This window comes from Pseudorca crassidens, chromosome 4, assembly GCF_039906515.1.
Source record: "Pseudorca crassidens isolate mPseCra1 chromosome 4, mPseCra1.hap1, whole genome shotgun sequence".
NCBI classification, from domain to species: Eukaryota; Metazoa; Chordata; class Mammalia; order Artiodactyla; family Delphinidae; genus Pseudorca; species Pseudorca crassidens.
The window spans coordinates 122,421,038-122,434,814 of NC_090299.1; the positions used below are offsets into that span (position 1 = coordinate 122,421,038).

At 38.8% G+C, this 13,777-nt stretch overlaps 1 protein-coding gene across 1 annotated transcript in view; it reads left to right on the forward strand.

Annotated features, from left to right (window-relative positions):
- Positions 1-13,777, forward strand: part of RNF175 (ring finger protein 175) — a 76,869-nt gene that overhangs the window by 43,203 nt on the left and 19,889 nt on the right. Inside the window, 1 exon segment of the mRNA XM_067734646.1 lies at positions 9,733-9,840. Within this exon segment, the coding sequence (XP_067590747.1) occupies positions 9,733-9,840 (108 nt within the window).

The following is a 13,777-nucleotide window of genomic DNA, read 5'->3' on the forward strand; positions in this document are numbered from 1 at the left end:
CCCATTTAAATCATATTTCATAAGGTCCCTTCTAACCAGAACTCAGTGAAGCACAGTATCTTTTAAAATAGCAATGGCCCTAGACCACACCCACTCCAGCCATCCTGCCTAGGCAGCCCAGCCCCAGCATGCCCTAGGAAATCCACAGCCCATGTCCACTCCAGCCCTAGCCAGCCTGCCAAAGCTTTCCAGCACACACAGTCCACACAGGGGTGCTGCTGCACAAGGCCACCTCCTTCAAGACTGGGAGGTAACTATTACACCTAATTCTTAGAAACAAATACAAAAGGCCAAACAAATGATGAGACAAAGGAATTTGAAAGAACAGAACAAGATAAAATTCCAGAAAAAAAAAAAAAACTAATGAAACAGAGATAAGTAATTTACCCGATAAAGAGTTCAGTTAATGGTCATAAAGATACTCACAGATCTTGGGAAAAGAATGGAGGAACACAGTGAGAACTTCAACATATAGTTAGGAAGAGAACCAATCAGAGCTGAAGAATACAAAAACTGAAATGAAAAATACACTAGAGGGAATCAACAGCAGATTAGATGATACAGAAGAATGGATCGGTGACCTGGAAGACAGAATAGTGGAAATCACCCAATCAGAACAACAAAAAGAAAAAAGAATTTTAAAAAATGAGGATATATTAAGGGACCCCTGGGACAGCATCAAGTATACTAACATTCACATTACAGGGGTCCGAGACGGAGAAGAGAGGGAGAAAGGGACAGAAAATTTGTTTGAAGAAATAATGACTGAAAAATTCCCTAATCTGGAAAACGAAACAGATATGCAGATCCAGGAAGCACAGAGAATTCTAAACATAATGAACCCAAAATGATCCACATCAACACATGTCATAATTGAAATGGCAAAAGTTAAAGATAAAGAGAATATTTTAAAGGCAGCAAGAAAAAATAAGTGACATACAAGGAAACCCCCAATTTTTCAGCAGAAACTTTACAAGCCAAAAGAGAGGGCAGGATATATTTAAAGTGCTAAAAGGAAAAAAAAAATTACAACCAAGAATACTCTTCCCAGAAAGGTTATCATTCAGAATTGAAGGAGAAATAAAGAGGTTCCCAGGTAAGCAAAAACTAAGAGTTCATCACCACTAAACCAGCCTTACAAGAAATGTTGATGGGTTTCCTTTAAGTGGAAAACAAATAGCCATAACTAGACATAAGAAAATAGGTGAAAGAAAAGAAATTCACTGGTAAAGGCAAATAGATAGTGAAGGCAGTGGATCAACCACCAGTAGTATGAAGGTTAAAGGACAAAATTTGTAAAATAAACTATAGCTACAATAAGTAGTTAAGGGAGACACAAAGTGAAAAGATATAAAATTTGATGCCAAACCCATAAAACATGGGCTGGAGGGGAGTAAAAATGTAGTACTTCTAGAATGTATTCAAATAAGTGACCATCAGCTCAAAACACACACACACATACACACACACACACACACACACACACACACACACACACACATATATATATAGTTACATGTATATGAAACTCATGAACCACAAACCAAAAACCCACAATAGAAATACCAAAAAATAAAGTGAAAAGAACTCTAACCTAACACTAAAGAAAATCATCAAACCACAGGGGAAGAGACTAAAAGAAGGAGAAAGGAACAGAGAACTACAAAAATGACCAAAAAACAATTAACAAAATGGCAATAAGTACATACTTATCATAAGAACTTTAAATGTAAATGGACTAAATGCTCCAATCAAAGGACATAGGGTGGGTGAATGGATAAAAAAAAAAAAAAACCCAAACCCATTTATATGTTGGCTTCACATCAGATCTAAAAACACACACTGACTTAAAGTGAAAGGATGGGAAAAGATATTCCATGCAAATGGAAACTAAAAGAAAGCTAGGGTAGCAATACTCATATCAGACAAAATAGACTTTAAAACAAAGACTAAAACAAAAGACAAAGAAAGGCATTACAAAATTATAAAGGGGTCAGTCCAAGAAAAGGATATAATATCTGTGAATATTTATGCACCCAACATTAGGAGGACCTAAATACAATATAACAAATATTAACAGACATAAAGGGAGAAATCGACAGCAGTACAGTAAGAGCAAGGGATTTTACTGTTTCACTTATATCAATGGATAGATCAGCCAGATAGAAAATCAGTAAGGAAACACTGGCCTTAAATGATTAGATCAGATGAACTTAATAGATATATATAGAACACTGCATCCAGAAACTGCAGAATACACATTCTTTTCAAGTGCACATGGAACATTCTCCAGGGTAGATAACATGCTAGGCCATGTGTCAAACAAGTGTCAATAAATTTAAGAAGATCAAAATCATATCAAGTGTTTTTCCTGATCACAACAGTATAAAAGTAGAAATCAATTACAAGAAAAAAACTGGAAAAAATATAAACACATGGATACTAAACAACTTGCTACTAAACGACCAATGGGTGAACAAAGAAATAAAAAGGAAATCAAAAAACACCTCAAGACAAATGAAAATGGAAACACAAAGATCCAAAATCTATGGAATGCAGCGAATCAGTTTTAAGAGGGAAGTTCATAGCAATACAGGCGAACCTCAAGAAACAAGAAAAATCTCAAATAAACAACCTAAATTTACAACTAAAAGGAACTAGAAAAAGAAGACTATACAAAGCCCAAAGTTAGTAGAAGAATGGAAATAATAAAGATCAAAGTGGAAATAAATGAAATAGAGACTTTAAAAAAATTAAAAAGATCAATGAAACTAAGAGCTGTTTCTTTGAAAAGATAAACAAAACTGATGAACCTTTAGCCAGTCTCATTGAGAAAAAAGGAGAGGGCCCAAGTAAATAAAATCAGAAGTGAAATAGGAGAAATTACAACCAATATCACAAACATACAAACAATCATAAGAGACTACTATGAACAATTATCTGCCAACAAATTACACAACCTAGAAAAAATGGATAAATTGCTAGAAAAATACAATCTTCCAAGACTGAATCAGGATGAAATAGAAAATCTGAAAAGACCAATTACTAGTAATGAAATTGAATCAGTAATCAAAAACTTCCAACAAACAAAAGTCCAGGACCAGAGGCTTCACAGGGAGTTCTACCAAACATTTAAAGAAGAGTTAATACTAATCCTTCTCAAACTATTCCAAAAAATTAAAGAGGAAGGAACACTCTCAAACTCAATCTACAAGGCTGGTAATACCCTGATACCAAAACCAGACAAAAACACTACCAAAAAAGAAAATTACAGGCCGATATCCTTGATGATCATAGATGCAAATATCTTCAAAAAATATTAGGAAACCAAATTCAACAATACATTAAAAGGATCATACACCATGATCAAGTGGGATTTATTCCAGGGATGCAAGGACAGTTCAGCATCCACAGATTAATCAACATGATAGACCACATTAACAAAACAAAGGATAAAAATCACATGATCATCTCAATGGGTTCAGAAAAGGCATTTGACAAAATTCAACATTGATTTATGATAAAAAAAACTCTCAACAAAGTGGGTATAGAGGGAACATACATCAACATACTAAATTCCATTTATGACAAACCCACAGCTAACATCATACTCAACAGTGATAATCTGGACACTTCTCCTCTAAGATCAGGAGCAAGACAAGGATGTCCACTCTCATCACTTTTATTCAACATATTGATAGTTTTGGAAGTCCTAGCCACAGCAATCAGAGGAGTAAAAGAAATAAAAGGAATCTAAATTTGAAAGGAAGAGGTAAAACTGTCACTGTTTGCAGATGACATGATACTATACATAGAAAATCCTAAAGATGTCACCAGAAAAATACTAGAGCTCATTAATGAATTTGGTAAAGTTGCAGGATATAAAATTAATACAAAGAAATCTGTTGCATTTCTATACACTAACAATGAACTATCAGATATAGAAATTAAGGAAACAATCCCACTTATCATAGCATCAAAAAGAATAAAATACCTAGGAATAACCTACCTAAGGAGGTAAAAGACCTGTAGTCAGAAAATTGTAAGACACTGATAAGAGAAATTGAAGATGACACAAATAGAGAGATATACTGGGCTTATGGATTGGAAGAATTAATATTGTTTAAATATCCATACTACCCAAGGCAATCTACAGATTCAATGCAATTCCTATTAAAATACCAATGGCATTTTTCACAAACAGTCCTAGAATTTGTATGGAATCACAAAAGACCCCAAATGGCCAAAACAATCTTGAGAAAGAAGAACTGAGCTGGAGGTATCACACTCCCTGATTTCAAACCATACTACAAAGCTATAGCAATCAAAACAGTATGGTACTGGCACAGAAACAGACACTTAGATCAGTGGAACAGAATAGAGAGTCCAGAAATAAACCCATGCTAATATGGTCATTTAGTCTACAATAAAGGAGGCAAGAATATACAATGGCAAAAAGACAGTCTCTTCAGTAAATGGCACTGGGAAAACTGAACAGCTACATGTAAAAGAATGAAACTAGACCATTTTCTTACACTATATACAAAAATAAACTCAAAATGGATTGAAGGTTTAAATGTAAGACCTGAAACCATAAAAATCCTAGAAGAAAACATAGGCAGTATGCTCTTTGACATCAGTTTTTGCAATATTTTTTTGATCTGTCTCCTCACGCAAGGACAACAAAAGCAAAAATAAACAAATGGGACCACATCAAACTAAAAAGCTTTTGCACAGCAATGGAAACTATTAAAAATGAAAAGGTAACCTACTGCATGGGAGAAGATATTTGCAAATGATATGTTCAATAAGGGGTTAATCTCCAAATATATAAAGAACTCATACAACTCTATCAAAAACCAACAATCCATTTCAAAAGTGGGCTAAGGACATGAATAGACATTTTTCCAAAGAAGACATACAGATGGCCAACAGGCACGTGAAAAGATGCTCAACATCAATCATCAGGGAAATGCAAATCAAAACCATAATGAGATATTATCTCACACATATCAAATGGCTATTATCAAAAAGACAAGAAGTAATAAGTGTTGGCAAGAATGTGAAGAAAAGGGAACCCTTGTGCACTGTGGGTGGGACTGTAAACTAGTGGAGCCACTATGGAAAACAGTATGGAGGTTCTTTAAAAAAATGTTTAAATACAATTGCCTTACCACCCAGCAATTCCTCTTTTGGGTATTTAACCAAAGAAAACAAAAACACTAATCTAAAAACACGTGTGCTCCCCCATGTTCATGGCAGCATTTACAATAGCCAATATATGGAAGCAGCCTAGGTGTCCATCAATAGCTGAATGGATAAAGAAGATAGGGTATATACCCACAATGGAATATTACTCAGCCATTGAAATTATCGAAGTTTGCATTTTGATTGGACAACATGGATGGACCTACAGGGTGTTATACTAAGTTTAAAAGTCAGACAAAGACAAATACCATATATTACTTGTATGTGGAATGTAAAAACAAACAAACAAATGAAAAAACATAACCAAACAGAGTCATAGATACAGAGGACAAACTAGTGGTTGCCACAGGGGAAGGGAGTGGAGGAATGGGTGAAATAGGTGAAAGGAATTAAGAAGTACAAACTTTGGGACTTCCCTGGTGGTCCAGTGGTAAAGAATCCATCTTACAATGCAGGGGACGCAGGTTTGATCCCTGGTTGGGGAACTAAGATTCCACATACCTCGAGGCAACTAAGCCTGCATGCCACAACTACAGATCCCACACACCTTGGAGCCTGCGCACCACAACTAGAGAAGAGGAAAACCTGCTCGCCACTAGAGAGAAGCCCACGTACCACAATGAAGAGGCCTCGCACTTCAACAAAAGATCCTGCATGCCTCAATGAAGATTCCATGTGCCACAGCTATGTCCCAAGGCAGCCAAAATTAAAAATAAATTAAATAATTTTTTTAAAAAGAGGTACAAATTTCACGTTATAAAGTAAGTAAGTTACAGGAATGCAATGTACAGGCATACCTTTTGCGTCGGGTTCCAGACCACTGCAATAAAGTGAATTTCATAATAGAGTGAGTCACACAAGTTTTCTGGTTCCCCAGTGCACATAAAAGTTTACACTATATATGCTTACACTATACTGTAGCCTATTAAGTGTGCGATAGAAATATATTCAAAAAAACGATGTACATACCTTAATTTTTAAATATGTATTGCTAAAATGTGCTAACCATCATCTGAGCCCTCAGCAAGTTGTACTCTTGTTGCTGGCGGAGGGTCTTGCCTCCATGTTGGTAGCTGCTGACTGATCAGGGTGGTGGCCACTGAAGGCTGAGGCTGCTGTGGCTATTTCTTAAAATAAGACAGTGAAGTCTGCCTCATCAACTGACTCTTTCATGGACGATTTCTCTGCAGCATGTGGTGCTGTTTGATAGCATTTTACCCACATAGAACTTCTCTCAAAATTGGAGTCAGTCCTCTCACACCCTGCTGCTGCTTCATCAACTGAGTTTATGTAATATTCCAAATCCTTTGCTGTCATTTGAACAGTCTTCACAGCATCTTCACCAGGAGAAGATTCCATCTAAAGAAACCACTTTCTTTGCTCATCCACATGAAGCAATTCCTCGTTTATTCAAATTTTATCAGGAGATTGCAGCAATTTGGTCGCATCTTCAAGTTCCACATCGAATTCTAGTTCTCTTGCTATCTCCACCACCTCTGCAGTTCCTTCTTCCACTGAAGTCTTGAACTCCTCAAAGTCATCCATGAGGGTTGGAATCAGCTTCTTCCAAACTCCTGTCAATGCTGATATTTTTACCTGTTCCCATGAATCACAAGTATTCTTAACGGCATTTAGAATGGTGAATCCTTTCCAGAAAGTTTTTTATTTACTTTGCCCAGATCCATCAGAGGAATCACTATTTATGACAGCTATAGCCTTATGAAATGTACTTCTTAAAAAATAAGAATTGAAAATTGAAATTGGTCCTTGATTCATGGGCTGCAGAATGGATATTTTATTAGTAGGCATAAAAGCATTAATTTCATTGTCTATCTCTATCAGAACTCTTGAGTGACCAGGTGTGTTGTCAATGAGCAGTAATATTTTGAATCTTTTTTTCTGAGGAGTACTAAGTATTCAGTAAACCTTGTTGCAATCAGATGTGCTGCCATGTAGGCTTTGTTGTTCCATTTATAGAGCAGAGGCAGAATAGACTGAGCATAACTCTTCAGGGCCCTAGGATTTTTCAGAATGGTAGATGAGCATTGTCTTCGACTTAAAGTCACCAGCTACATTAAACCCTAACAAGAGTGTCAGCCTGTCCTTTGAAGCTTTGAAGCCAGGCATTGACTTCTCTTCTCTAGCTGTGAAAGTCCTAGAAGGCATCTTCCAATAGAAAGCTGTTTTGTCCACATTGAAAATCCGTTGTTTAGTGCAGCCACCGTCATTAATTACCTTAGCTAGATCTTCTGGATAACTTGCTGCAGCTTCCTGGTGCAACAGCACTTGCTGCTTCACCTTGCACTTTTGTGTTACAGAGCTAGCGTCTTTCTTTAAATCTTATGAACCAACCTCTGCTAGCTTCAAACTTTTCTTCTGCAGCTTCTTCACGTCTCTCAGGCTTCAGGGAATTGAAGGGAGTTAGGGTCTTGCTCTGGATTAGGCTTTGGCTTAAGAGAATGTAGTGGCTGGTTTGATCCTCTATCCAGACCAATAAAACTTTCTCTACATCAGCAATAAGGCTGTTTCACTTTCATTTCTGTGTTCACTGGAGCAGCACTTTTAAATTCCTTCAAGTACTTTTCCTTTGCATCCACAATTTGGCTCGCTGTTTGGTGCAAGAGGCCTAGCTCTCAGCCTGCTTCTGCTTTGACATGCCTGCCTCACTATGCTTAATCATTTCTAGCTTCTGATTTAAAGTGAGAGACACGCAACTCTTCCTTTCACTTCAGCACTGGGGCCATTGTAGGGTTATTAATTGGCCTGATTTCAATATTGTTGTGTCCCAGGGAACAGGGAGGCCTGAGAAGAGGGAGAGAGATGGGGGAATGACCAGTTGATGGAACAGTCAGAACACACTGTGTTTATCAATTAAGTTTGCTATCTTACATGGGTGTGGTTTGTGGTGCCCCAAAACAATGACAATAGTAACATCAAAGATCACTGATCACAGGTCATCATAACAAATATAATAATAATAAAGTTTGAAATCTTGCAAGAACTACCAAAATGGGACACAGAGACAAAAAGTGAGCAAATGCTGTTGGAAAAAAATGGCACATATAGACTTGCTCGACAAAGGGTTGACACAAGCCTTCAATTTGTAAAAACAAACAAACAAAAAAAACCCCGCAGTATCTGCAAAGTGCAATAAAGCGAGGTCTGCCTGTATAGTTGATAATATAGTAATAACTTTGTATTGTGATAGATGGTAACCAGACTCATGGTGGTGATCATTTCGTAATGCATAAAAATGTCAACTCACTATGTTGTACACCTGAAACTAATAAAATATCATAAGTCAACTATACTTCAATAAAAATTTTAAAAATAACGCTGAAACATTGCATCAGTAATACCATAGAACATAAGCATTTGGTGCAATGTCTCCAACAGGGAGGAAGTTGGGGAAGGTGAGAGTTGGGGACAGGGCTCCAGGGGTCAGAGGTAAAAGGGGGGACCAGGTCTTTTGAGGGAGACTCTGAATGAAGTTTGGGGTGAAATGCAGGAGAGGGGCTTCAAGAGGATGAGGAGGGAAAGGGCTGAGGGCGAACAGGGCCCCCTGCCATTGTTCACCCTTGTGTGCAATGTGCCAGCACCCCCTATCTTCTCTGGGCACCAAGCCTGGGGCCCCCAGCCCTCCTCCTTCCACCCTCTCTTCTTGTTCCAGTGGGAAGAGTCCTTGTACCACGGTGTCCCAGGAATGGAGCTGTGCCTCCATCCTCTTTCCACATTCTCTCAGGCACAAAGCAGCCGTGTGGCCTTTCTGTAGTTTTTCTAAGGGCTTTTACTGCCTGGAACGAGGGAAATGAACAGGGTACACGGCTCCTTCTAGATCATCTCCACTCTTGCCCTCATTCTCTATACTCTTCCTTCTCCACTTGGACCCTGTGGGAAGAGGGAAAGGCCTTAGAAGTCATCATGGTGAGTGTGGGACACACAAAGAACCCATCCACATAGAAGAAAAAACAAGTCTGAAGCACTCTTGCTCCAGGACTGGGGGGTGGGGTGCTGTTTGAGTGGAGAGGCGATAGGGTGAGGGCTGGTGATGCCTGCCCTGGGGCTGGGGCAGCAGGAGGGAAGAGAAACTCCTGGGGGTCTCCCCTCTAGACTTCTCTTCCCATCTTTTGCTTGCCTCCGAAGTACTCCTGCCAAAACCACTCTAAGCTAACCTAGGGCCAAATGAGAAAAGGAGGAGAGGAAGGTAGGCAGGGTCCCATATAGAATAACCAGTCCTGAAGGCCATTTTTACATGAGGAACATAAATAAGTCACAATGAATTTACATATGCATATACACAGAAACACATGTGCATGATAGTACTGTTTATATACTGCTTGTTGATAGTGTATTAAAACTCGAGATAATTATGGGGTTTAGCTGATATAATATACTCATGTTCTGTATATTGCATAATGAATAGTATTTTAGAAACTAAAAATTGACTTATAACAATGTTCTAAAAAGGTAAAATATTTTATAGTACATCGTGTTTTGTGCTTCTCCCCATTTTTTACTCCACAGATTGGTCTACAAATGGTTTCTTCTCATCCAAAAAGTCAGCTGTGCATTTGGTGCTGTGGGTTATTTGGCTACCATGTTTACAATGTGTGGATTCAATTTATTTTTCAAGTAAGTATCTCCAGTTAAGACATTCGTATCTCCAAGCACTTGCTTATAACATTCACCTGGTCGAGTTCTCTGTCTCTGGAAGCCACGTTTGGCCATACACTTTTCCATGCACACGTTGTTTATAGGCCTATCATTGGTATCGTAGATATCACTGGGGAAAACCAGGAGAAAAGGAAGAGAAAACCCACAGATTTAAAAGTTTTGCAAAAATTATAAGCTTTAAAGAGAATCTAAACGTGGTCTATAAGTTTAAAAGATCACCATTAAAAGCAGGCTGACAGGGCTTCCCTGGTGGCGCAGTGGTTAAGAACCCACCTGCCAATGCAGGGGCCATGGGTTCGAGCCCTGGTCCGGGAAGATCCCACATGCCGTGGAGCAACTAAGCCTGTGCACCACAACTACAGAGCCTCCACTCTAGAGACCGTGAGCCACAACTACTGAAGCCTGCACGCCTAGAGCCCCTGCTCTGCAGCAAGAGAAGCCACCCAATGAGAAGCCCACGCACTGCAATGAAGAGTAGCCCCTGATCACCGCAACTAGAGAAAAGCCCGCGCGCAGCAACAAAGACCCAATGCAGCCAAATAAATAAATAAATTTAAACAAACAAACAAACAAAAAAGTAGGCTGACATTTATGGTAAAGTAGTTCTTACTGAACTACAAATTTCCCTTCCACAAAATCCTGAAGTGTCATTTCCTTCTATAGATCTTCTTCCTTAAAACCTCTAGAAGTATGCTATCCAATACAGTAGCCACTAGCCTATGTAGCTACGGAGCACTTAAATTATGACATAAGAGGTGCTGTAAGTCTAAAATACACATTGGATTTCAAAGACAGCATAAGAAAATAATTCTTCTATCGATTATATGCTGAGATGATAGTACTCTGGATGTATTGGTGAAATTATTTCATGTGTTTCTTTTTACCTTTTTAGTGTGACTACAAGAAAAGTTTTAATTTTGTCCAATCTATATTTCCACTGGACAGCACTGCTCTAGAATTTTGTTTCTGGTATCCATGAAATTCCTTTTGCTGGGAGCAGTTAGGAAAAGAGGAAACTGAGTACTGAAACTTTCACTGAAAGAGAGGTGAAGAGATAAAAAAAAGAAAGTCTAAGGAGAAATAAGGGAAATTGGGATAATAATATCTATGACTCAGAACCGTGCTCCCATTGCGAAGATGGTTGCTGAGATGTGCTACGGGTGAGGGTCTCACAGGCAGAGCTGAGGCTGTGTAATCAACCTATTTCCTAGAAAGGGAATGTAAGACATACTGCACAGCCATGGAAAACATGTCAAATGAAAAATTTCCTGGAAGATCTGTCACATCAAGGTTACTCTAAATCTCTAGGACCTTAACAGAAATTCAGAGGCAGAGGCCAGCAACTGTTAACTCATAAAATAAAGAAGACAGGGCTTCCCTGGTGGCGCAGTGGTTAAGAATCCACCTGCCAACGTAGGTGACACGGGTTCGAGCCCTGGTCCAGGAAGATCCCACATGCCGTGGAGCAACTAAGCCCGTGCACCACAACTACTGAGCCTGTGCTCTAGAGCCCGCGAGCCACAACTACTGAGCCCACATGCCACAACTACTGAAGCCTGCACACCTAAAGCCTATGTTCTGCAACAAGAGAAGCCACCGCAATGAGAAGCCCGTGCACCGCAACGAAGAGTAGCCCCAGCTCGCTGCAACTAGAAAAAGCCCGCGTGCAGCAATGAAGACCCAACACAGCCAAAAATAAAATAAATTTTAAAAACTACTTAAAAAAAATAATAATAAATAAATAAAATAAGGAAGACAATCAGATGGAGAGCCAGCCCTGGGAGGAAGGGCTCTTTCTATGGCAACATAGCAATCTGATTTTATAAGTATTTCATGAAACTTTCAGAGCGGGAACTCCTACCATTCTCTAGCAGGAAAGGGATAGAAAATAACTGTACAGATCTATTATTATTAGTTTAAGCTATAGAAAGACACGGATTTATTTTTTCAGCATACTGTCTGTATTACTTTAATGAATGTAAAAGTATTCATAAGGACTTTTATGAAGTTACTTGGGAATAGAGTTGCCCCAAGATTATTATCCATATAATTTTAAAATCCTTAACCAGGAATTCTCCTATAGTGAGGCATTCAAAGAATCTAACCCTTCAGATGGGAAGGAACGATTTTTTTCACTACTAATTTTTGTTGAGCATTATGGTATTAAGATTCTTTTCTGTGGAACCACGAGTTCATTGCTACACTTTTTATCAATTAGATTATAAATACGTGCTCCCCTGGGTATGGAGGGAAAGTCATCTTCATTCTTTCTCACTGCCCCAATTCTCAAATATTGAAAGGATGAAACCACCTGCTGTGTTGGAATTCCTGGTTCACATTACCAAAAGATGGCTGCCCTCTAGGTCTACACAGCTCTCTGCCTTCACCATTTCCTCCTCAAATTAAGAGTACAAAAACTGCCAGAAGAAGGTTCCAGAGACAGATTTCCCAACGCCTCTCCTCTCTCCACTTCCTTCCCAACTCAGTCAGACCCACCTACATCCATTGCTAGTATTTGAGACTGTTTACAGAGATAGCACATCAAAAGTGCAAAGATTAAGATCCAGACATTACATTAGAAGCTAATCATTTACTTTCTTTTTGAATTTTTTTTAATACAGCAGGTTCTTATTAGTTATCTATTTTATATGTATTAGTATATATAGGTCAATCCCAATCTCCCAATTCATCCCACCACCACCAATCCCCCCCTGCCCCCGCTTTCCCCCCTTGGTGTCCATACGTTTGTTCTCTACATCTGTGTCTCTATTTCTGCCTTGCAAAACTGTTCATCTGAACCATTTTTCTAGATTCCACATATATGCATTAATGTACAATATTTGTTTTTCTCTTTCTGACTTACTTCACTCTGTATGACAGTCTCTAGGTCCATCCACGTCTCTACAAATGACCCAATGGAATATTACTTATGGCTGAGTAATATTCCATTGTATATATGTAACATATCTTCTTTATCCATTCTTCTGTCAATGGCCATTTAGGTTGCTTCCATGACCTGGCTATTGTAAAGAGTGTTGCAATGAACACTGGGGTGCATGTGTCTTTTTAAATTATGGTTTTCTCTGGGTATATACCCAGTAGTGGAATTGCTGGGTCATATGGTAGTCCTATTTTCAGTTTTTTAAGGAACCTCCATACTGTTCTCCATAGTGCCTGTATCAATTTACATTCCCACCAACAGTGCGTGAGGGTTCCCTTTTCTCCACACCCTCTCCAGCATTTGTTGTTTGTAGATTTTCTGATGATGCCCGTTCTAACTGGTGTGAGGTGATATAATCATTTACTTTTTAAAGAAACATTTACCTTTAAAAAAGAAATAGGGGTTGTCATAGAGAATCCTAGTGCATTTGAAATACGATCCAACTTGCAAAAAGATTTTTTTTATTAACACACGGCAACCACGGCATAGCAGCAAAGGGCATGAAAATTTGCGCTTGATTCCTGGTTTCATTTTGTACCAATTGTCATGTTAAGCAAATCACTTTTTCTAAGTCTCCGTTTTTTCAAAGGTAAATTGGGGATAATAATATCTATCTCAAATATTTTTAGGAAAGATAAAGTATTTGAAAGCATTCTGTAAAATCTAAGTTTGATAGCAGGGATTCTCAACCCTAGCTGCTGCCCCGACCTCACCCCAGGCCACTTAAATTAGAGCCCCTGAAAGTGGACTCGTGTATCAGTATATGTTTAAATCTCCCCCAGGTGATTCCAATCTACAATTTGGGCTGAGAATCATTGGACTATTAAAGAGGTTCCTAATGTTAGTGGACCACTGCAATCACCTGGTGTCTGGAGAGCCTCCAAAAATATTGCTGCACAGGCCCCACCCCCAGAAAGCCTGATGTAATTGGCCCAGGGTGCAGCCTGGGGATGG